The sequence below is a fragment of the Pelophylax lessonae genome (assembly GCF_965119305.1).
Source record: "Pelophylax lessonae genome assembly, chromosome: 4".
NCBI lineage: Eukaryota > Metazoa > Chordata > Amphibia > Anura > Ranidae > Pelophylax > Pelophylax lessonae.
In genome coordinates, this window is record NC_138771.1 from 402,409 (window position 1) to 426,651 (window position 24,243).

General features: G+C 52.2%; 1 protein-coding gene across 1 annotated transcript in view; it reads right to left on the bottom strand.

Moving 5' to 3' along the window:
* Positions 1 to 1,066: 1,066 nt before the first annotated feature.
* Positions 1,067 to 24,243, bottom strand: part of LOC309552483 (MOB kinase activator 1A) — a gene marked incomplete at its 5' end in the record, with an annotated part of 98,848 nt that continues 75,671 nt past the window's right edge. The window contains 2 exons of the mRNA XM_082253452.1: positions 1,067 to 1,338; positions 10,897 to 11,060. Of these exons, the coding sequence (XP_082109578.1) occupies positions 1,261 to 1,338; positions 10,897 to 11,060 (242 nt within the window). The 3' untranslated portion in view covers positions 1,067 to 1,260. The remainder of the gene's footprint in view (positions 1,339 to 10,896; positions 11,061 to 24,243) is intronic.

Below are 24,243 nucleotides of genomic sequence, written 5' to 3' on the forward strand. Positions count from 1 at the left end.
ATGGAGATCATATCCCCCCTTATGTATTTATACATGGAGATCATATCCTCCCTTATGTATTTATACATGGTGATCATATCCTCCCTTATGTATTTATACATGGTGATCATATCCCCCCTTATGTATTTATACATGGAGATCATATCCCCCCCAGACTGATTTTTCTGTTGTTGGTTTAGGATCACTAATTGCAGCCAATGGGGTAAGGAAGAATAATTTTTCATTCTTTAGCCTGACCTCAGACAATAGAAAAAGAGAATTTCAGCCAATCAGGAAAGGAATCCCTCCATGTTTGTGTACATTATCCCGGGTTACAACCTGCGAGCGATTAGCTGATCCAGAATTCACGGATGAAGACTCCACACCGCCGATTTATTGGTTAGAATTTTATTTCTATATTCATAAAACAGCAAATTTCTGGTTTCTGCAGCCCAGGTGCTTCCGCTTTCTGGCATGGAAATAATTTTTAAAAAAATAGATCTTCTGCCTTGCTGAGAAAATGGAAAATTGGATGAAAATAAACTAAAAACCTTAAAAAAAAAAAAAAAAAAAGTCCTTCCACAATACAGCTAAAGGTCATTAAAAATGATAGAAATAAAAAAAACCTGAATGTGGCCGAGCGACGCCCACCAAGAACAACGCCCACCCTAGAGGAAAAGGTTGCTGGTGCTTCCTATAGGTGAGCGCTCATACGGCGGGCGGGGGGGATGGGGTGAGCTCATACATCAATACACGCCCCCCCCCCCCCCCCCCATTGGCTCGTACATCAATACACGCCCCCCATTGGCTCAGGTGCAAACCACATTCAGCGGTTCCATACTAAAAAGTGAGAAGGCAATATAGAGGAAGACAGAAAAATATCACAACTTGAAGGATAGATCATAAAAAAAACACAAAACCTGTCAAAAAAAAATGCTCATCGCAACGCAACAATATAAAATGAAAAGCGACATAAGAAGCAACAGCAAGTGGTATACAAGGCCGAGTCCTCGCTTGGTGACTGCAGCAAAATGACCTTCAGGAAATGAAATGGAACAATTTTCCTCCCTCTACCTGAAATGAGGACAAGGACAAGCGGAGTGTTCCTTTAAAGCATTTCTATAAAAGTTCATACAAAAATAAGGTAAGGCAATCTCTATGTAAAGGGAAGACTTCCAGCGGAGCGCTCCTCCCCCCAGCTCAGTGGTAAGTGGCCGTCCATTCATGGGATGGCTGAGAGGGGGCGCTCCCTCACAGGAAAGACGCGGCTCTGCCGTCCCTCTATCTGTCCTTCGATCCCAGCTTCTCAATCAGTTCCTGAAGAGGGGCCAATTCTCGGCGATCAATCAGATTAAATTCCTTAAAGAGAAAAAAAAAAAAAAAAGGCATTAAAAGCTGAAAAATATAAAAGTTTTCATGAACTATATGACAAGATACGGAATTGGTGAATTCCTAGACCAATGGGTTGGCTCCCTTCTAGGTGAAAGGACACAAAGCTGACACCTGGCCCTGCATGACTACTACTACACCCATCATACATCACAGGACACCAGATTGGTGAATTGTTGTGGAAATTTTGGTTGAGGACATTTCTTTAGTTAAATAGTCATAATGTCTCCCAGTGTCGGTTTTATCAATAATCGCTATTTACAGTGATTATCGCTTTAACTGTCATTGCAGGAAAGACTTGTTAGTGAAAACCTTCCATTGGATGAGATGGCACAATACTAGTAGCAAAGAGAGTCCATCGCACAGATCTATATCTGCAGTTCGGGGCCCCGTACTGCTGAGATATGTTTGTGATATGGAAATTCTTATCATTTTACCAAGATTAATAGATGGCACCTTTTAGTCACATTCGATCGGTGTGACTGAGGGGCTGCTGCTATTATCTTATGCAGATAAAGCCTCATCAACTGGAACAAATAGAATGGTCACTATCAAATATGCTTTATATGTGAATCATGTTTGATGAAGATCCACTAACAGGTAATGGATCCATGTTTATGGATTGACATGAATGAACAATGAAAAGCCATGTGCCCCTTGTGGCAGTTGAGCCCTTTGTTCACTCGTGTCCATTCATGGGCATGTACTCCACAGTTTCTATTGTGTTTTTTGAATGTATACATGTTCTGTGATTGGTGGTCTTGAAGCCACTCCCTGTAACTCCCTTTTGTTAAATAAACTTGATGTGTCCTGGAGAAGTTAGTTACTCAGAGGAACCCTCCAGAGAGCATCGAATTGACTACAGCAAGCGTGTCTGTTCAATTACTTTGCTACCGAGCGCTTGGAAACCATCCAACATCCAAAAGGCAATCCTATGAGGGGACGGGGACGTGGCAGACAAGGGCTAAAGGCCCCAGAACCCAAACAAGAAGCCCAAATCTCACTGAGCCACTTAAAGGACTTTTTGAGGTGAAGCCATCAAATCCAGGACATTAACTAGACGAATTCCAGGAATTCCAGACTTGCCTATTCAGTTAAGACTCAGATTTGGTGTATGGCAGCTGGAGACACAATAAGTAATGCAGTCACCCGCCATGGCCTGTATGTGCGCTCACCACGCAACACTCCATTGCTGAAGAAAACGCACGGTGAAGTGTCTAAAATTTGCCGCACAACATTTAGACAAGCCTGTGAAATACCGAGAGAAGATCGTCTGCTCAGAGGAGACCAAAACTGAACTCCTTGGAGGCCATAATACACCCCATGACCCTAAAAACACCCCCATACCAACAGTGAGGTTTGGAGGCAGAAACATCATGGTGTGGGCGGGGCCGTTCTTCAGCACACAGTACTGGCGAACTTCATAACATTGAAGGAAGAATGAATGGTGATAATTTATTTTTTGTACTTCCTGTAAAATCCACTTCTCTGAGTTCGACGGACACAGCGCTCCATAAATCATAACTACTGGGTTATATTGCCTCCTCTAGGAGTAGGACCAGGCAGAACAAAAAACACCTGGCTACGCCCATGAGCTGCCCTCAGCTTGGTATATAACCCCCCCCCCCCCCCCTCTGCTCTAGGTCAGTGTTTCTCAAATCCGGTCCTCAGGGCCCACTAACAGGCCAGGTTTTCAAGAAAACTGAAATACATCCCAGGTGATATCATTTGCTGCTCAGTGATTGCAGTACTCTAGTCTGCATCTCACCAAGGTAATACTTAAAATCTGGCCTATTAGTGGGCCCTGAGGACCGGAGTTGAGAAACACTGATCTAGGTAATCAGTTTAGTAGCAAGCAGCATTAGAAGTATCAGAACTCCATGGGGGGGTGCGATGTTCATCGATTAACTCAGAAATGGATTTTACACCAAGTACAAAAATCCCATTTTATTTTGTTCGACAGACACAGCGCTCTATAAATCATAACTAGTGGGACGTCCAAAAGCAGCGCCAAAAGGAAAATGAGGGGCGGGGAAAATAACCCAAGGCTAAACATAAGAGCCCCTAACCAGGACACAGGAGCTCCGTCGGAAAAAATAAAAAGGTTTAAAAGAAAAAACACCCCTCAGGAGGGAACAGCCCCTCCTAAACAGCAGCCAAAAGAAGCATCCGCAGAGGCCAAAGTATCGTCCTTATGGAATTTTGTGAAGGTTTGCACCGATGACCAAGTGGCCGCCTTGTAAACTTGCGATATTGAAGCCGGATGACGGAAGGCCCAAGAAGCACTCAGCGCCCGAGTAGAATGCTCCCTGCCTGGGAAAGGTGGAACCGGATCTTTAACCACTTGCCGACAGCCTAACGACGATTTACGTCTGCAGTCAGCCCCTCACAGGTAAAGTGACGTAGGGGTACGTCACTAGCCTGTGAGCCTCTAGGGAGCTGCCGGAGGCACGCTCCCGCTCGTTTACGGACCCCCTGGCGCGAGTGACCGGCGAACCCGATGTCCGCCGGTCACTCGCGATTGTTGGTTACACCGGGAGAAAGGCAGGCGGCTAAAGGAAACAAAGCCGTCTCTCATTCTCCCCTGTGTAACAGCACAGATCATATGGTCCTGCTATGTAGGACTGTAGATCTCTGCTGTTACACCACTAGCCACATCCAATCACAGTTAGAAGCACACCCCTAGGGACACACTTAACCCCTCCTTCTCAAATAAAGTTAACCCCTTCCCTGCCAGTGTCATTTTTACAGTAACAGTGCATATGTATAGCCCTGATTACTGCAGTAATGTCACTGGTACCCCCAAAAGTGTCAGTCAAGGGTCCGATCTGTCCGCCGCAATGTTGCAGTCCCGCGCAAAAAAAAACGCAGATCGCCGCCATTACTCGTTAAAAAAAAAAAAAATAAATAAAATTACAAAAAATTTCCCTTAGTTAGTAAATGCAATAACTTTTGCGCAAACCAATTAAAATACGCTTATTGTGATTTTTTTACCAAACATAGGTAGCAGAAAACAAATTGGCTTAAAATGTTAAAAAAATTTGATTTTTACATTTTTTTTGGGGGGGAATTTCATATAAAAAATGTGAAAAATATTGTTATTTTTGCAAAATTGACGCTCTTTTTTTGTTTATAGCGCATGATCAAAAAATCGCACAGGTGATCAAATACCACCAAAAGAAAGCTCTGTTTCTGGGGAAAAAAAAGGACGTCAATTTCATTTGGGTACAGAGTCGCATGACCGCGCAATTGTCCGTTAAAGTCACGCAGTGCCGAATCGCAAAATAGGCCCTGGTCAGGAAGGGGGTAAAATCTTTTGGGGCTGAAGTGGTTAATGGAATAGGCCTGAGTCACCGTCTGTCAGATCCAGGGCCACTGATGGGGGGGACCACCAGTACTTCTGTAGGGGGCCTGGGCACATAGGGGGGCCCGAACAGCTGGGGAAATCGGTGCGGTTGGGCAGAGGGGTAATTACAGAAGGAAGCCCTGTGTGACTCTCTGCAGCAGCTGAAAGCCTGATTCTCTCCCTCCCGCCGGTTTTCAGTTGCTACAGGGAGAGTCACAGACACAGGACATTGTTCTTATAATTGCTTCTCAGGCCCCTTCCCAATTCTGTCTGTTTCTGATCCCCCCGTATGCCCCCTGTCAGTCTGATACACCCACCCACCCCCCGGCCCTGTAAAAAAATAAATTTTTAAACATTGCAATGAATCATTTGAAAAAATTGTAAAATAAATAAAATAATTTTTAAAAATGTAAAAAACTATTTAAAAAGGGCTAAATTCCCAGAGGTTCTCTGGTAGGTTTGTGTCCGCCAATAATGATTTTAGGTGAAAATATTGCTTTTATATATTCTGGGGGCCCCTGCCAGGTAGGCTGTACGGGGCCCCATGATTTCTAACAGCAGCCCTGGTCAGATCCATCTGGAGATGGTAGACGAAAAAGCTGCCAGCCCTTTTCTCGGTCCGTCCATAACCACGAAATGTGAGTAACCTCCGAAAAGAAGCTGCCAGATCCACCCGAATTGCACAAACCACATCCATGGTATGCAAAGCAAAGTCCCTGGGATGAGCCGGGTTGGAACTCAAGGAAGGCAAAATAATGTCCTCATTCAAATGGAAGTCAGAGACAACTTTGGGCAGGAATGGACAGGGACGAAGAACCCCTTTATCCCTATAGATCAATAAAAAGGGACAATGACAGGATAATGCCGCCAATTCCGATACCCTGCGGGCCGAGGTAATAGCCACCAAGAATGTCACCTTCTGTGATAAAGGCAAGGGAATCTCCCAAATATTTTCAAATGGAGGTTTCTGGAGAACCGAAGTAGTAAATTTAAATCCCATGGCGGCAAAAGAGATCCTACAGGTGGAGCCACACCCCCTGAATAAAGTACGAACTAAAGAGGGCGTGGCTAGAAGTCACTGAATGAAGATTGCCAGGGCGGACACCTGGCCCTTGATGGTACTCAAGGCCCGTTAAAGAAGTGTTAACATCTGAACCACAGAAAAGGATCGAGGATGAGCACCAACCACACCAAGAAATGTGCGCTTTCCACGTACGATGGTATATCTTGCTTGAAGACTACCTCCCCGGCTTCACCATAGTAGGGATTACTGATCCAGACAAACCTCTATCCCTCAGAAAACAGCGACTGTAAAGCAGGATGGTAGATTAGCCCTTTGGGACAACTGGTCTTCTCTGAGAGGAAGCCCCCAAGGGACGTTTACGGCCACCACCATGATCAGAAGATCCTCGCTTTTGATTCCTTGCAGAAACTGTGCCGAGGAGGATACTGGCCTTACCGTGGCCCTTGGATGCCTGCGGCGTCTGCCAGAGGACCCCGTGACCTCCTCAGGAACTTTGATATCTTCCTGTAGAACCAAACCTGCTAAAAAGGAGCCTAATGCAGGACTGTGCAAACAGAACCACCAGACACAGAACCTGTATGCAAATCAGGAGAGAGAATTGTCTGACAGCAGCCAGTGAAACCCGGCCTGTGCTTCCTGAAATTTGTCCAGGAGGAAGGACCACCCCCTGGTCAGAATTAAAACCAGACCTAGGTAAATCAATTCCCTGGACAGGGATGGGGGGGGGGGGGGGGATGACCTTTGGTAATTTGGACATCACCTCAAACTTTGCAGGAATAAAATCCACACAAGGAGACTCCGGACCTAAAAAGAAAAAAAAAAAAAAAAAACACAAGCTTTGCCCCCAAGAGTAACATTTCGCGGATTTCACAAAAGAAGTTCCACGGGGCCAAAATCAGCAAAGATGTCCCCCTACCCCAATAATGGGGGGGAGGACAGACCTTCATGCTGAGTCTTGTCTGCAGGTCCGGAGAAGCTGGCTCTAAGCTTTACCAGACCAAGGCTGCTTGGAACCTCCCGGGGAAGATTTAAAAGATCCTTTTACCCTTATTCTCCGTCCCAGAAGCACAAAATCATTTTCTATGGGCTTAGGAGGCCCCCCCGTCTGCGGCGAGGCTCCTTCCCTTTCCTTGACTGTGGCAGAAAGGTACCCCCCCCCCCCCCCACCAGGATACCCTTAACCACTTGCCGACCGGTCACGTTGAGCGTACTGCGGCAAAGTGGCTCGTTATCGTCCAGCGACGTAGGTCTAAGTCGCTGGACTCCTCCCCTTGTGGGCGGCACGCGCGCCGCCGGAGGCTCGCTCCCGCTGTATTCAGTCACAGTGGGAGTCGGGCCAGAGGCGGAGCGGCGGTGATCACCACTGCTCTTCCCCGATCGTCGGGGATCGAGTGAGGAAATCCGCCCACTTGTGTAAACAAAGCAGGCGGATCTCCTCAGTGACATTCAGGGACAGATCACAGGATTCAGCATAGCTGAACCTGCGATCTGTGTCTGTGTCACACAATCCCCTCCCCCACACACGTCACACAGTCCCCTCCCCCCACACACGTCAGTAAGCACCAGGCATACATTAACCCCTTGATCACCAATAAAAGTTAACCCTTTCCCTGCCAGTGTCATTAGTACAGTGACAGTGCATATTTATAGCACTGATTACTGCAGTAATGTCACTGGTACCCCCAAAAGTGTCAAAAATGTCAGTCAAGGGTCCGATCTGTCCGCTGCAATGTCGCAGTCCCGCAAAAAAAAAAAAAAAAAAAAAAAAAAAATCTCAGATCGCCGCCATTACTCGTTAAAATAAATCTTTCCCATAGTTAGTATCAGCGATAACTTTTGCGCAAACCAATCAAAAGCATAAAACAAATTGGCCTAAAATGTTAAAAAATTTAGATTTTTACATTTTTTTTCCAGGGAATTTCATATAAAAAAAAATGTGAAAAATATTGTTATTTTTTCAAAATTGTCGCTCTTTTTTTGTTTATAGCGCAAAAAATGAAAATCGCAGAGGTGATCAAATGCCACCAAAAGAAAGCTCTGTTTGTGGGAAAAAAAGGACATCAATTTCGTTTGGGTACAGCGTCGCACGACCGCGCAATTGTCTGTTAAATTCGCACAGTGCCGAATCGCAAAATATGGCCTGGACGTAAAGCAGGAAAATCCTCAGGTGGTGAAGTGGTTAATGAGGTCACCCAGGGTAGCCTCAAACTGGCACCTTGAAAGGGCAGATCAATGAGAGCTCTTAGAGGTTGGTCTGCAGGCCAATTCTTAAGCCACAGCACTCCTAATCACCACCACTGAAACAGAAAGTTTGGACAGCACAGGAGCTGCATACCAAAGTTGCACCACAAATAAACTGCAGCCCATCCACCCACTGGTCCATTAAACCAACATTAGCAGCTGGGACCTGTCCACCCCCCAGGCCCTGGCACAAAAGCTTGGCCCATTCAGTTCGGGTCGGAGACACCAGGGCTGAGGCAAAGACTGGCCGCAATGCTGAACCCGCCATAGTAAACATTCTGCGTGCCGCAGCCTCCGCTTTCCTGTCAGCCGGGTCCTTACAGGACGGAAATTCCTCTACTGGGATCATGGTTGGTTTATTCCACCTGGAAACAAAAAAGGGTCCACCACTGGAGGACTGGTCCACTTTTTAAAAAAGGGACTCCTCAAAAGGGTAACATATAGCAAAATGTTTGGGGGCCACAAATGGTAATTTTGGTTGTTCCCATTCGTCACAGGAAAACCAGTCACAATAAAGGCACATAAAGGAAACTCCTTTGGAGTGCGATGCGACTTGTGTGTACCAAACCAAGCCACGTCCGTGGCTACATCAGCCGCATCCCCCATCTTTAAAGTCTCCCGCACTGCAGTGATGAGCGAGTCTTCCAGTGCGTTATTCACTGCTGCAACCATGGAGGAATCATCCTCCCTATCGGATGGATCTGGGGTGCGATATGAAGTCCCCCCGGACGGGCCGTGTCCATGGCGGCATCAAGCTCAGAATCGGATGACACAGCCTGAGCAGGGAAGGCGGGGGAAGCTTCCTCCTGGGCCTTTGCCCACGTGACACTTCCACCCGGGACACTAAAGACTGCAGGACTGCCATCAGTGCAACCATGGGAAGCTGGGGTTCCGGGGGACCGGCCACCTCCATGAGGGGGGTCAGTGGGGGAGATGTGACCCTGAGGCTCCATAAGGAAATAAAGACCTTGCAATACAAAAAAAAACAAACAATCTTTTGGTACCACTAAAGGATCCCCTCAAGGCTCAGGGTACCCCCCATCAGCAGAGAGATAATAGGGACCCCCAAGGACTCACCCTACTGACCGGAGGAGCAACGATATTTGTGCATCATCGACGCCAATCCTGTTCATATGTCCGAGAAGCCCAGCTGCAGACGGTGCACCCCCCTCCACCAAAATGGGTACAGCGCCAGTCACTATCCCAACCCACAACGCTACCCCGGGTGAGGGGGGGGGGGGGGTACCAGGTGGCCCACAGGGACCACCCAACAACCAAGGGGAGTCCGAGGGGAACCCAGGAGTCAGACCGTCCCAGGGAGGGGCCTGCGTCCACCCCAAAACCCTCCAGGGAGAGGGGGGTAGCTAATCACCATACCAGGGGCAAGGTGGGCACTACTCCAGACAGAACTTCCTCGCCATCGTAATGGGTGGGGGGGGGGGGGGGGGGTTTGTCGGACAGGAGGAACGCTGAGACTCAGGCTGAGACCCGGTCGTATGTAACCTTGGGAGGCCTTGCAGACCAGCGCCGATAGAGTGGGGCTGTGTCGCTGTCGATCTAGCGCAGAGCTCTGGTCTGTGTGCACTGGTCAGACTGGGGGGACCACTGGATCTAGTTTATGGTCGCCCAGTCCGGCAGTTAATTGTAGATCTCACAGGAAAGTAAATAATAAATTGCCAGGATTAGAGATCCCGGCAGGGAACGAGATCCTTACTCCTGACTAGGCAGAAAAAACTGAAGGCCTCTAGCAGGGATAGGCCTGGGCATAGCAAAGTCTTTTTTTTTCCTACCTAGTGTCCTACCCCTGTAGGGGGCGATATAACCCAATGGTTCTGAATAATGGAGAGCTGTGTCCATCAATGAAAGAAAGAGAAAATCTGCCGCCACCTACCAGGATGATGGATGATGAAGATAAAGATGAAATGGAGGATCAGCAAGACAAATGATCCCAAAAACAAAGCCCAGAAGAGAGGTAATAAAGCTGCTAGAATGCTCCAGCCAATCACCTGATTTCATCCAATAGAAAATCTCTGGAAAGAACCAACGATCGGAGTTCATAGAAGAGGCCTGCGGAACCTTCAAGATTCGCAGACTGGAAGAATGGGCCAAAAATCCCCCCTGAGCAACGCATGCGACTCCTTCCTCCATACAGGAGGCTGCGACTTGAAGCCGTCATTTCCAACAAAGGATCTTCTACCATTAAATACTTTCCCTGTCCTTCCATTACACAGAACTTCCATTTCTGAAGGGATTTGTTTTGGGGTCTTTCTATGTCTGGATGGCGCGGGTTGTCACCGACATGTGGGGAACATTTCATGTCAATAACAGAAATACACCATTACCAAAAGTATTGGGACGCCGGCCTTTACACACACATGAACTTTAATGACCCCCAGTCTTAGTCCGTAGGGTTTAATATTGAGTTGGCTCCGCCCTTTGCAGCTATAACAGCTTCAATTCTTCTGGGAAGGCCGTCCACAAGGTTTAGGAGTGTCTATGGGAATGTTTCACTATTCTTCCAGAAGCACATTTGGGAGATCAGGCACTGATGTTGGATGAGAAGGCCTGGCTCACAGTCTCCGCTCTAATTCATCCTAAAGGTGTTCTATGGGGTTGAAGTCAGGACTCTGTGCAGGCCAGTCATGTTCCTCCATCCCAAACCCGCTCATCCATGTAGAGTGTGGAATGTCGGGGGGGGGGGGGGGGGCACAAGACGATCGTCCTCTCACCTGCATGTAGAGGGTGAAATGTCGGGGGCGGGGGGGGGGACACACAAGACGATCGTCCTCTCACCTGCATGTAAAGAATGGAAGGTCGGGGGGGAAGGAACACAGACAATCGTCCTCTCACCTGCATGTAGAGGGTGGAATGTCGGGAGGGGGAAGGGACACAGACAGACAGACAATCGTCCTCTCACCTGAACGAAGAAGATGAAATGTTTGAAGGAAGTGTTGAGATGAGCTTCTTCCTGCAGCTGCATGACGGAGTCGAAGTGCTGGTGGTAGATGTGAGCGTAAACCCGGAACAGCCGCTTCAGGATGGTCTTTGCCACAGACATGAAGTTCTTAGGGAAGGGAACACCTGGGGACAGCCAATGAGAAAAGAGGGTGAGGATGGAGACCAATCACAGCATGGCAATGAAGAGAGGGGCGGACTCTGCCGAGGAGGGGACGGAATGAGCTTTCAGCACCTTCAGGACCTTAAAATGTGACAATTCTGCTTTAAAGTGAACGTGTGCTTAGCCATGCAAGACGTGTGTGTGTGTGTGTGTGGGGGGGGGGGGGGGGGCATACAGGGGGCTTCAGCATATCTGGAGCAGCTGTGCATGGCAACCAATCAGATTCTATCTTCAGATTGTTCAGGGAAGCTCTGAAAGTCTTATGCTTCTTAGACCATTGGGTTATGCTGCCCCCTACAGGAGTAGTACTAGGCAGGAAAAAAAGAAAACAACAAAGTTTACCACACCTACGGGGGCTGTCCCTATAGGCATAACCCCACACCCCCTGATCCAGCATACCAGTTTTGTTGCAAGCAGTGAAAGAAGACAAAACCATCCCCATATCAGAGGGGCGGGGGGGGGCGCTTGCTGCGTCTGCAAAAGGACTTTAGAGAAAAGGATTTTACGGTAAGTTCCGGTGTTCTCCATTGACAGACGCAGCTCTTATGCTTCTTAGACCATTGGGACGTCCAAAAGCAGTGTAGGCATGAGGGGTGGGAAGAACGCAAACCAAATAGTGAATGTAAAACTTCAAAGCCTAAAACTTAGCCAACTGGGAAACCTGAAACTCAACCAGGAACAACAGGAGCTCCCCCATGAAAGAAAACCCCCAGGACAGGAGCTCCCCCATGAAAGAAAACCCCCAGTACAGGAGCTCCCCCATGAAAGAAAACCCCCAGTACAGGAGCTCCCCCATGAAAGAAAACCCCCAGGACAGGAGCTCCCCCATGAAAGAAAACCCCCAGGACAGGAGCTCCCCCATGAAAGAAAACCCCCAGTACAGGAGCTCACCCATGAAAGAAAACCCCCAGTACAGGAGCTCCCCCATGAAAGAAAACCCCCAGTACAGGAGCTCCCCCATGAAAGAAAACCCCCAGTACAGGAGCTCCCCCATGAAAGAAAACCCCCAGGACAGGAGCTCCCTAATGAAAAAACCCCCAGGACAGGAGCTCCCCCATGAAAAAACCCCCAGGACAGGAGCTCCCCCATGAAAGAAAACCCCCAGGACAGGAGCTCCCCCATGAAAAAACCCCCAGGACAGGAGCTCCCCCATGAAAGAAAACCCCCAGGACAGGAGCTCCCCCATGAAAGAAAACCCCCAGTACAGGAGCTCCCCCATGAAAGAAAACCCCCAGGACAGGAGCTCCCCCATAAAAAAACCCCCAGGATCGGAGCTCCCCCAGGACAGGAGCACCCCCAGGAAAGAAAACCCCCAGGACAGGAGCTCCCCCATGAAAGAAAACCCCCAGGACAGGAGCTCCCCCATGAAAAAACCCCCAGGATCGGAGCTCCCCCAGGACAGGAGCACCCCCAGGAAAGAAAACCCTCTACAGAGAAAACAAACCAGTATCTAACCACTTGCTGACCGCCAACTGTAATATTACTGCGGCAGGGCGGCTCGGCTGCGTCCAGTCACATAGTACTACGTGACTGCAGTGCATGTGGTTGTGGCGGCATGCGTTCGCCGCCGTAGCAGCACTCCCACTGTGTTTAGACACAGCGGGCGGCGATTGCTGCTGCCCTACCGGGATCATCTGGGAAACCGAGAGAAGACCCGCCTCCTTATGTAAACAAAGCAGGAAGATCTTCTGTCACACAGGCAGAGAGAGATCAGCAGCTTCAGCTAAGCTACAACCCCGATCTCTCTCTCTCTCTGTCTGTCTGTCACAGAGCCCCCTTCCCCCACACAGTGAGTCAGCACTTTAGACAAACATTTAAACCCTTTGATCACCCCCAGTATTAACCCCTTCCCTGCCAGTGTAATTTATACAGTGACAGTGCATATGTATAGCACTGATTACTGTAGTAATGTCACTGGTCCCCAAAAAGTGTCAAAAATGTCAGTCAGGGGGTCCGATCTGTCCGCCGCAATGTCGCAGTCCCGCTAAAAATCGCAGATCGCCTCCATTACTAATAAAAATCAATCAATAAATAAATAGTACAAAAATCTATCCTGTAGTTTGTAAAAATGCAATAACTTTTGCACAAAACAAAATACGCTTTTTAGGATTTTGTTTTAACCAAAAATATGTAGCAGAATACAAGTTTGCCTAAATTAATAAAAAAAAAAAAAAAAAAAAAAAAAAAAAAAACGCACAGTGATCAAATATCACCAAACTAAAGCTCTATTTGTGGGAAGAAAAGGACATCAACTGTATTTGGGTACAGCGTCGCACAATTTCCTGTTAAAAGTAACGCGGTGCCAAATCGCAAAAAATGGCCTGTTTATTAAGAGGGCTGAAGTGGTTAATGAATAAGCCTGAAAAACCGTCTGCCTGATCCATCTGGATCCAGTCTCAGCAGACGCAGCCAAACCTTTACGAGATTCCTCAGTATGGACAAAAAAAGAGCATCTGTCTTAGGATAATTTAAAGGATAATTGACAGGTTGCCCAACAGAGCCGAATGAGAGTCCGCTCTCAATAGGATATCGTCCAGATATCCCAGGATCGCAATCTCTTTTTGGCGCCACAAAGCCAATACCAGAGCCAGTACCTTGGTAAAGACTCTGGGAGCGGAGGCAAAACCAAAGGGTAATGCCACAAATTGAAAATGCTCCTCTGCCACCGCAAAGCGGAGAAATCGCTGGTGGGGGGGGGGGGGGGGGGGGTGTAGATACACATCTTGAAAATGCTCCTCTGCCACCGCAAAGCGGAGAAATCGCTGGTGGGGGGGGGGGGGGTGTAGATACACATCTTTGATATCAATGGAAACCAGAAAATCCCCCCGATTTAAAGATGCTACCACCAACCGAATGGATTTCATTCTAAACTTCTGCACTCGCACAAAGCGGTTCAGAGCCTTGAGGTCCAGGATTGTACGCACCTTGCCCTCTTTCCTGGGCACCGTGAACAGGTTTGAATAGAAAATGTGAAAGCGTTCCTGCGGAGGAACTGGCACAATCACTCCTTGAGCAAGGAGGAGATCCTGCACTTCGTCTCAGGGGTCCTTTAAAGGAGGTAGATTTGACTGAAAGAACCTGTCCGCCGGCAGGGACTGAAATTCGATCTTGTACCCGGAACTAATGAGTTTGTGAACCCATTTGTATTGAATGAAGGAATTCCACGGTTGCTGAAAGAAGCGCAGACACCCCCCCCCCACCCCAAAAATGGGTGAGGGCGCCCCTTCATGCTGAAGAGAACTTGTCCGCAGAACCGCACTGGCTGGTCTTACCTGACCATGGCTTTTTAGCCCCTCCAGAAGCCCTGAACGGCTTACTTTTGTCTTGCGCCCCTGAGGCACGAAACCCCCCCCCCCCCCCATCTATGAGCATTGAAAGAAGCCCCCCGCTTACAAGGGGGTGCCTTACCTTTTGAGGATTGGGGAGAAGAAGATTACTCTTCCCACCAGTTAGACCTTTGTTCAACTCATTCAGCGAGTCGCCAAATATTCGCACTCTCAGGAAAGGGAGATCTGTTAATGCCTTCTTGGAAGCCTGGTCTGCTGACCAGTTCATCAGCCAAAACATGCGTCTTCTGGCAATCCCCACAGCTGACACTCTGGCCACCAGGGGAGCCGCATCACACAGGAACACCGGGGCCTGGGCCATCTGGTCCAGAAGTTCCATCAACTCCGGGGAAACTAAGTGAGCATCTAGGTTCCCCTTAAAAACCTTTACCCATTCCGTAACCACCTGTGATACCAGAACAGACACAAATTGGTTTCAAGATTGAACCAACCAACACATGAAGGTGGGGGGAAAGGAATTCCACCCGCCCGTCCACCGGGTCCGAAAACACCAGGGAATTGTCCACAGGCACTATAGTAGATTTGTTCAACCTGGATACAGGGTGATCCACCTTAGGCGGTACCGTCCAACGGCTCGAAACCGTCTCTGCAAAAGGGATAACGGCGTTTAAAGCGCCGCCATTGTTCATTAACAATCTCATGAAAATTCTCGGGACAAGGAAAATCTTGCCTGATTTTTGGGTTTTGTGGGAGCCAAAAGGACCCCCGTGTCCCTGCCGGTGTGGGCTCATCTTCCATTTTTAGTTTCCCTTACTGAAACAATCAGGGCTTCCACCAATGTGCGTTCCGGCTTAAGGGGACGGGTTCTCTTCACCATCCGATTGGGAGGACAGCGATCCCCCAAGGAGGGGGGCGTCCGGGGTGACCATATCAGCCTCTGAATCAGAGGACCCCACCAAAGACGGTGAAGGCAGCGGCCGTTTTCAGCCATTAACCTTTTTCATCACAAAATCGACCTTCGGTCGCAGGCTTTCCAGTGCTGCTGAAATCGCGGCCAGCGACTGCAATCCGGGAGGGGCTCTGAGGGTGAAGCCACTGCCTGCGACTCCATAATTAATTCAAAATAAAAACAGGTGTACTGTCTCTTTAAGAGCGCGGTCCCCACCGCCTATCACTGCGGTATGCGGAGTCCCCCTTAAATATATACAGATTAGGGATACGCCCACAGAGACCCCCCCAGTACTTTACCACCTCACTGAGAAACCTCCAGAGCCGATCTGTGCAGAAGGAGAGTGAAAGACACAGGATAGGACATCAGCCTGGATAGAATGTGAAAGGTCACGCTGCTTGTGTAGCTCCAGAGGGCTACACAAAAATGGCTGTCAATGCAAGTCAATGGGAAGCACAGGGAAAATGGCTGCACCATGCAGGTCAACAGGGGAGAATTTACTCACCATACCATGTACCGGGTGAGCTCCGCTCCGGACAGACCACCTCCCACCCGGAGCGGGGGTGCTGCCAGCCGAGGGGTACGCTGCGACTCATCACGTCCCAGCGAGACATCCACTCGCAGGCTCGTCCCCATCCAAAAACGGGGCTCTGTCGTGGCGAGGCCTAGTGTGGGACTATAACCTGCTCACGCTCGTAGGCCAGGCTGGAAGACCTTAAAGTGGAGTTCCACCCATTTTACCAAGTTTAGATGTACGTAATCCCCTTTAAATATGGAGTAGTACTAGGCAGGGAAAAAAAACAGTTTAGCACGCCTATGGGGGGGGGGGGGGGGGGGGATGTCCCTATAGGCATAACCCCACACACCCCGCTCCAGCATACCAGTTTGTTTCTGCCTAGTGAAGGATCTAGGTTTCCTGCTGGGACTACAAGCAATGCCACCGGAGGTTTTGCACTGGATAATCTAGATCCTTAAAGTGGAGTTCCACCCATTTTAATGAGTTGAGATGTATGTATTAAATACCGTTTACGGGATGGAATGCATTCAGTCCGCGCTCCGCCCCTGCCTCCCCTCAGTGAGCTCTACGGGATGGAATGCTTTCAGTCCACGCTCCGCCCCGCCTCCGCTCAGTGAGCTCTACGGGATGGAATGCTTTCAGTCCGCGCTCCGCCCCGCCTCCTCTCAGTGAGCTCTATGGGATGGAATGCTTTCAGTCCGTGCTCCGCCCCGCCTCCTCTCAGTGAGCTCTATGGGATGGAATGCTTTCAGTCTGCGCTCCGCCCCGCCTCCTCTCAGTGAGCTCTACGGGATGGAATGCTTTCAGTCCCGCGCTCTGCCCCACCTCCTCTCAGTGAGCTCTATGGGATGGAATGCTTTCAGTCTGCGCTCCGCCCCGCCTCCTCTCAGTGAGCTCTACGGGATGGAATGCTTTCAGTCCCGCGCTCTGCCCCACCTCCTCTCAGTGAGCTCTACGGGATGGAATGCTTTCAGTCCCGCGCTCTGCCCCACCTCCGCTCAGTGAGCTCTACGGGATGGAATGCTTTCATTCCCGCGCTCTGCCCCACCTCCTCTCAGTGAGCTCTATGGGATGGAATGCTTTCAGTCCGCGCTCCGCCCCACCTCCGCTCAGTGAGCTCTATGAGATGGAATGCTTTCAGTCCCGCGCTCTGCCCCACCTCCGCTCAGTGAGCTCTATGGGATGGAATGCTTTCAGTCCGCGCTCCGCCCCGCCTCCTCTCAGTGAGCTCTACGGGATGGAATGCTTTCAGTCCGCGCTCTGCCCCACCTCCGCTCAGTGAGCTCTATGGGATGGAATGCTTTCAGTCCGCGCTCCGCCCCGCCTCCTCTCAGTGAGCTCTACGGGATGGAATGCTTTCAGTCCCGCGCTCTGCCCCACCTCCGCTCAGTGAGCTCTATGGGATGGAATGCTTTCAGTCCGCGCTCCGCCCCGCCTCCTCTCAGTGAGCTCTACGGGATGGAATGCTTTCAGTCCGCGCTCTGCCCCGCCTCCTCTCAGTGAGCTCTGTGGGGTGGAATGCTTTCAGTCACTGAGCGGAGGCGGGGCGGAGTGCGGACTGACTGCAATACATCTCTGAGAACAGCTGATGCCGGTCTGGGAATAACACGAGATTTCGTCACTGGGCGAATTGCAAGGGCTGCTTGGATACATGACGCCGCTATCCCAGGAGAGCTTGCGAATCGCCGAGTGATGTAATCACGGAAAGGCAGCCGGACCGGGAAGTGCGGATGAATAAAGAAGAAAAACGGTATTTCCTTACAAAAATAAAAATAGTTTGCATTGGTAAAGGCGTATTTAAAGGGGATTATATACATCTCAACTTGTTAAAATGGGTGGAACTCCACTTTAAGGATCTAGATTATGCAGTGCGAAACCTCCGGCGGCATTGCTTGTAGTTCACCAGGAGGATCCCCTGAACACCAACTAGCAGAAGTGAGTAAAGAAAATAAAAACCGAAGTCCCAGCAGGAAACCTAGATCCTTCTCCTTCACTAGGCAGAAACAAACTGGTATGCTGGAGTGGGGTGTGTGGGGGGTTATGCCTATAGGGGACAGCCCCCCCCCGTAGGCGTGCTAAACTGTTTTTTTCCTGCCTAGTACTACTACTCCTGTAGGGGGCAGCATAACCCAATGGTCTAAGAATCATAAGAGCTGCGTCTGTCAATGGACGATAGAGAAACTAAAGATCCCGGAATGTTCCGCCATCTCTACTTCCCAGATACAGAATACATTGTATACAATTCCAGGACACCACAGCGTGTGCACCCACCTACAAGACAGGAGAACCGCCAGACCCCCCACCCCCAGATCCCAGCCACATGCACCTCAGCCCCCAGATCCCAGCCACATGCACCTCAGACCCCCCCCCCCCCCCCCAGATCCCAGCCACATGCACCTCAGCCCCCAGATCCCAGCCACATGCACCTCAGCCCCCCCCCCCAGATCCCAGCCACATGCACCTCAGCCCCCAGATCCCAGCCACATGCACCTCAGCCCCCAGATCCCAGCCACATGCACCTCAGATCCCCCCCACCAGATCCCAGCCACATGCACCTCAGACCCCCCACCCCCAGGTCCCAGCCACATGCACCTCAGACCCCCCCCCAGATCCCAGCCACATGCACCTCAGCCCCCAGATCCCAGCCACATGCACCTCAGATCCCCCCCACCAGATCCCAGCCACATGCACCTCAGACCCCCCACCCCCAGGTCCCAGCCACATGCACCTCAGACCCCCCCCCAGATCCCAGCCACATGCACCTCAGACCCCCCCCCAGATCCCAGCCACATGCACCTCAGACCCCCCCCCCCCAGATCCCAGCCACATGCACCTCAGACCCCCCCCCCCCAGATCCCAGCCACATGCACCTCAGACCCCCCACCCCCAGGTCCCAGCCACATGCACCTTAGACCCCCCCACCCCCCAGGTCCCAGCCACATGCACCTCAGACCCCCCCCCCCAGATCCCAGCCACATGCACCTCAGACCCCCCCCCAGATCCCAGCCACATGCACCTCAGACCCCCCCCCCCCCCAGATCCCAGCCACATGCACCTCAGACCCCCCACCCCCAGGTCCCAGCCACATGCACCTCAGAGCCCCCATCCCCTCCCAGATCCTAGGCTCATGCACCTCAGACCCCCCCCCAGCCACATGCACATCAGACCCCCCACCCCCAGATCCCAACCTGGAGCACCTCAGCCTCCTTCTGGGGTCCCCAACAGGCACTCCTGGCCCCTCCCTCCTGCCAAGTGCCCCCACAGCAGGCATTTGGCTATGGGGGCACCCAAGCTAAGCCACTGCTTTGGGTGTCCATTCAGACACAGAGCTGTAATTGGCCCCGCCCCCTCTCATTGGCTGACTGACAGCAGTGGGAGCCGATGGTGCCAGCTGTACGTCTCAGCCAATGAGGGAGAGCCCTGGACAAGTCTGTTGTGGGTCAGGTAAGTATTAGAGGGGGGAGGGGCACACAGAAGTTTATCCTAACGCATAGAATGCACCTTCTGTCTTTACAATCCCTTTAAATGAAGAAACCCCCCTCCCCCACACAGAGATTTTTGGTTTATTTGGGTTGCAGATGGAGAAGTCCCATGAAATCGGGGAGCGGGTGACACCTCACAGCTGTGCCAGACGTCTGCAACACGCGTGTCACCAGAATGTGCACAAAGGTCACATGACAGGAGGAAGAACATAAATAACAGTGGGGGGAGGGGAGGAAAAGAAGGAACCAACTCGCCATACACCTCCCTGAGTGATCAACACTTCCCCCCCTCCCCCATACAAAGCTATACGTCCCTCTATCCCTCATCATCCTCATTATACAACCCCCGATATATCATCACAGACAGAGCACCCGGTATACGGAGATCGGAGAGGGAGGGGGGAGGGGGGATGAAGCTGAGTAATCCCCATAGAAGAGGAAGTGAAATCTCTTCATATCAGAGGAGCACCGAGCTTCACCGCATCTACAGTGACATCCATCCCGGGGGAGGGGGGACATGTGCGCAGTGATGTCACCCCCCCCCCCCAATCTGACATCTGGGAGAAGCTGCGGGGGACCAGCGAAGGAAAATATCACTGACCTCCCTCCTGTCTGCAATATGAGGGCTCCCCCTAACCCCCCCTCCCTTCACAGGCTCCCCCTCCCCCCCTTCACATCCCCGTCCCCTTACCTCCTCTCTGCAGGCTCCCCCCAACCCCCCCCCGCACATCTCCTCTGCAGGTTCCCCCTAGCCCCTCTCACCCCCAGATCTCCTCTGCAGGCTCCCCCCAACCCCCCCCCGCACATCTCCTCTGCAGGTTTCCCCCTAGCCCCTCCCACCCCCAGATCTCCTCTGCAGGATCCCCGTTAGCCCCTCCCACCCCCAGATCTCCTCTGCAGGCTCCCCCAACCCCCCCCGCACATCTCCTCTGCAGGTTCCCCCTAGCCCCTCCCACCCCCAGATCTCCTCTGCAGGCTCCCCCGAACCCCCCACATCCCCTCCCCCTTACCTCCTCTCTGCAGGCTCCCAACAACCCCCCCCCCCCACAAAGACAAAGGAGTGAATGATTAGGAGATGGAATAGAGAAGTGTTTCCTCCAGCTCAGAGTTCCATTCCCACCAACAGGAAACCATAAAGATAAATGGAGAGATAGGAGAGTCCGGATCACACGCTGTACCCCCCCCCCCCCCCCACACTTCCCGAAAATGGAATGTAAATCCATTCAAGGGACAGGAGAGCAGGCAGGAGAGGAGAGGACAGGACAGGAGAGCAGGCAGGAGAGGAGAGGACAGGAGAGGAGAGCAGGCAGGAGAGGGAGAGGACAGGAGAGGAGAGCAGGCAGGAGAGGAGAGGAGAGGGAGAGGACAGGAGAGCAGGCAGGAGAGGAGAGGACAGGAGGCAGGAGAGCAGGCAGGAGAGGAGAGGACAGGAGGCAGGAGAGCAGGCAGGAGAGGAGAGGACAGGAGGCAGGAGAGCAGGCAGGAGAGGAGAGGACAGGAGGCAGGAGAGCAGGCAGGAGAGGAGAGGACAGGAGGCAGGAGAGCAGGCAGGAGAGGAGAGGACAGGAGGCAGGAGAGCAGGCAGGAGAGGAGAGGACAGGAGGCAGGAGAGCAGGCAGGAGAGGAGAGGACAGGAGGCAGGAGAGGAGAGGACAGGAGAGCAGGCAGGAGAGGAGAGGACAGGAGGCAGGAGAGGAGAGGACAGGAGAGCAGGCAGGAGAGGACAGGACAGGAGGCAGGAGAGGAGAGGACAGGAGAGCAGGCAGGAGAGGACAGGACAGGAGAGCAGGCAGGAGAGGACAGGAGGCAGGAGAGCAGGCAGGAGAGGAGAGGACAGGAGGCAGGAGAGCAGGCAGGAGAGGAGAGGACAGGAGGCAGGAGAGGAGAGGACAGGAGAGCAGGCAGGAGAGGAGAGGACAGGAGGCAGGAGAGGAGAGGACAGGAGAGCAGGAGAGGAGAGGACAGGAGAGCAGGCAGGAGAGGAGAGGACAGGAGAGCAGGCAGGAGAGGAGAGGACAGGAGAGCAGGCAGGAGAGGAGAGGACAGGAGAGCAGGCAGGAGAGGAGAGGACAGGAGAGCAGGCAGGAGAGGAGAGGACAGGAGAGCAGGCAGGAGAGGAGAGGACAGGAGAGCAGGCAGGAGAGGAGAGGACAGGAGAGCAGGCAGGAGAGGAGAGGACAGGAGAGCAGGCAGGAGAGGAGAGGACAGGAGAGCAGGCAGGAGAGGAGAGGACAGGAGAGCAGGCAGGAGAGGAGAGGACAGGAGAGCAGGCAGGAGAGGAGAGGACAGGAGGCAGGAGAGGACAGGAGAGCAGGCAGGAGAGGACAGGACAGGAGAGCAGGAGAGGACAGGACAGGAGAGCAGGCAGGAGAGGACAGGAGGCAGGAGAGCAGGCAGGAGAGGAGAGGACAGGAGGCAGGAGAGCAGGCAGGAGAGGAGAGGACAGGAGGCAGGAGGAGAGGACAGGACAGGAGGCAGGAGAGGAGAGGACAGGAGAGCAGGCAGGAGAGGACAGGACAGGAGAGCAGGCAGGAGAGGACAGGACAGGAGAGCAGGCAGGAGAGGACAGGACAGGAGAGCAGGCAGGAGAGGAGAGGACAGGAGAGCAGGCAGGAGAGGAGAGGACAGGAGAGCAGGCAGGAGAGGAGAGGACAGGAGAGCAGGCAGGAGAGGAGAGGACATGAGAGCAGGCAGGAGAGGAGAGGACAGGAGAGCAGGCAGGAGAGGAGAGGACAGGAGAGCAGGCAGGAGAGGAGAGGACAGGAGAGCAGGCAGGAGAGGAGAGGACAGGAGAGCAGGCAGGAGAGGAGAGGACAGGAGAGCAGGCAGGAGAGGAGAGGACAGGAGAGCAGGCAGGAGAGGAGAGGACAGGAGAGCAGGCAGGAGAGGAGAGGACAGGAGAGCAGGCAGGAGAGGAGAGGACAGGAGAGCAGGCAGGAGAGGAGAGGACAGGAGAGCAGGACAGGAGAGCAGGCAGGACAGGAGAGCAGGACAGGAGAGGACATGAGAGCAGGACAGGAGAGGACATGAGAGCAGGCAGGACAGGAGAGGAGAGCAGGCAGGACAGGAGAGGACAGGAGAGCAGGCAGGAGAGGAGGCAGTGGTGTGTGGAAGCGGGGGGCTCTCTGCAGAGGTCTGACACCCCCGCTGTAATCAGGAAAGCTCATTCCCCCCCCCCCCGATGGCAGAGTTATAGATCCCTCAGGAAGGGGAAATAAATACTTTGCACACCTTCTGTATTCATGCAGCTAGAATAGATGAAAGGAGAACTCCGCTCACAGCAATCTCACTCTATAACATCAGCAATGTAACAATTCTCACTGACAATCCAATATCGGATTACTGGGAATTCTCCTTTCATGGTACTGCCTGCGTGCCGTCTCCTTCCACAACTTCCTGGATTACCAGCATGCTTTGCAGCTTCCCCATTTCTAAGGACTACATATCCCATGGTACCGTGCTGATTCCTGTACTGACTCCTCCTCAGAAGGCGGGCTCTCTGAAATGTGTGACACCGCAGTGCTTCCTTACAGGGCACAGCGACTCCGTGTCCCAGAATTCCAGGAAGGAAATGGGTGAGGATAGGAGGAGGCTGGAGATGATTGGAGGACGATGTGAGGGCGGGGGATAGGAGGAGGCTGGAGATGATTGGAGGACGATGTGAGGGCGGGGATAGGAGGAGGAGGCTGGAGAGGATTGGAGGACGATGTGAGGGCGGGGATAGGAGGAGGCTGGAGATGATTGGAGGACGATGTGAGGGCAGGGATAGGAGGAGGCTGGAGATTATTGGAGGACGATGTGAGGGCGGGGATAGGAGGAGGAGGCTGGAGAGGATTGGAGGACGATGTGAGGGCGGGGATAGGAGGAGGAGGCTGGAGAGGATTGGAGGACGATGTGAGGGCGGGGATAGGAGGAGGAGGCTGGAGAGGATTGGAGGACGATGTGAGGGCGGGGATAGGAGGAGGAGGCTGGAGAGGATTGGAGGACGATGTGAGGGCGGGGATAGGAGGAGGAGGCTGGAGAGGATTGGAGGACGATGTGAGGGCGGGGATAGGAGGAGGAGGCTGGAGAGGATTGGAGGACGATGTGAGGGCGGGGATAGGAGGAGGAGGGCTGGAGATGATTGGAGGACGATGTGAGGGCGGGGATAGGAGGAGGAGGCTGGAGATGATTGGAGGACGATGTGAGGGCGGGGAATAGGAGGAGGCGGCTGGAGATGATTGGAGGAGAATGTGAGGGCAGGGAATAGAAGGAGGCAGGCTGGAGATGATTGGAGGATCTGGGGGCGGGGATAGGAGGAGGAAGGCTGGAGATGATTGGAGGATGTGAGGGGCGGGGATAGGAGGAGGCGGCTGGAGATGATTGGAGGACGATGTGAAGGCGGGAATAGGAGGAGGCGGCTGGAGATGATTGGAAGACGATGTGAGGGCGGGAATAGGAGGAGGAGGGCTGGAGATGATTGGAGGACGATGCTGAGGGCGGGGATAGGAGGAGGAGGCTGGAGATGATTGGAGGACGATCTGAGGGCGGGGATAGGAGGAGGAGGAGGCTGGAGATGATTGGTTGGAGGACGATGTGAGGGCGGGGATAGGAGGAGGAGGAGGCTGGAGATGATTGGAGGAGGATGTGAGGGCGGGGATAGGAGGAGGAGGCTGGAGATGATTGGAGGAGGATGTGAGGGCGGGGATAGGAGGAGGAGGCTGGAGATAATTGGAGGAGGATGTGAGGGCGGGGATAGGAGGAGGAGGAGGCTGGAGATGATTGGAGGACGATGTGAGGGCGGGGATAGGAGGAGGAGGATGGAGATGATTGGAGGAGGATTGTGAGGGTGACGATCGGGATTTCTATCATCACCAGCGATTTGGATAAGATGGATTTACATTGGAAGTTTGTGCTGTAAGGTGGAGCAAT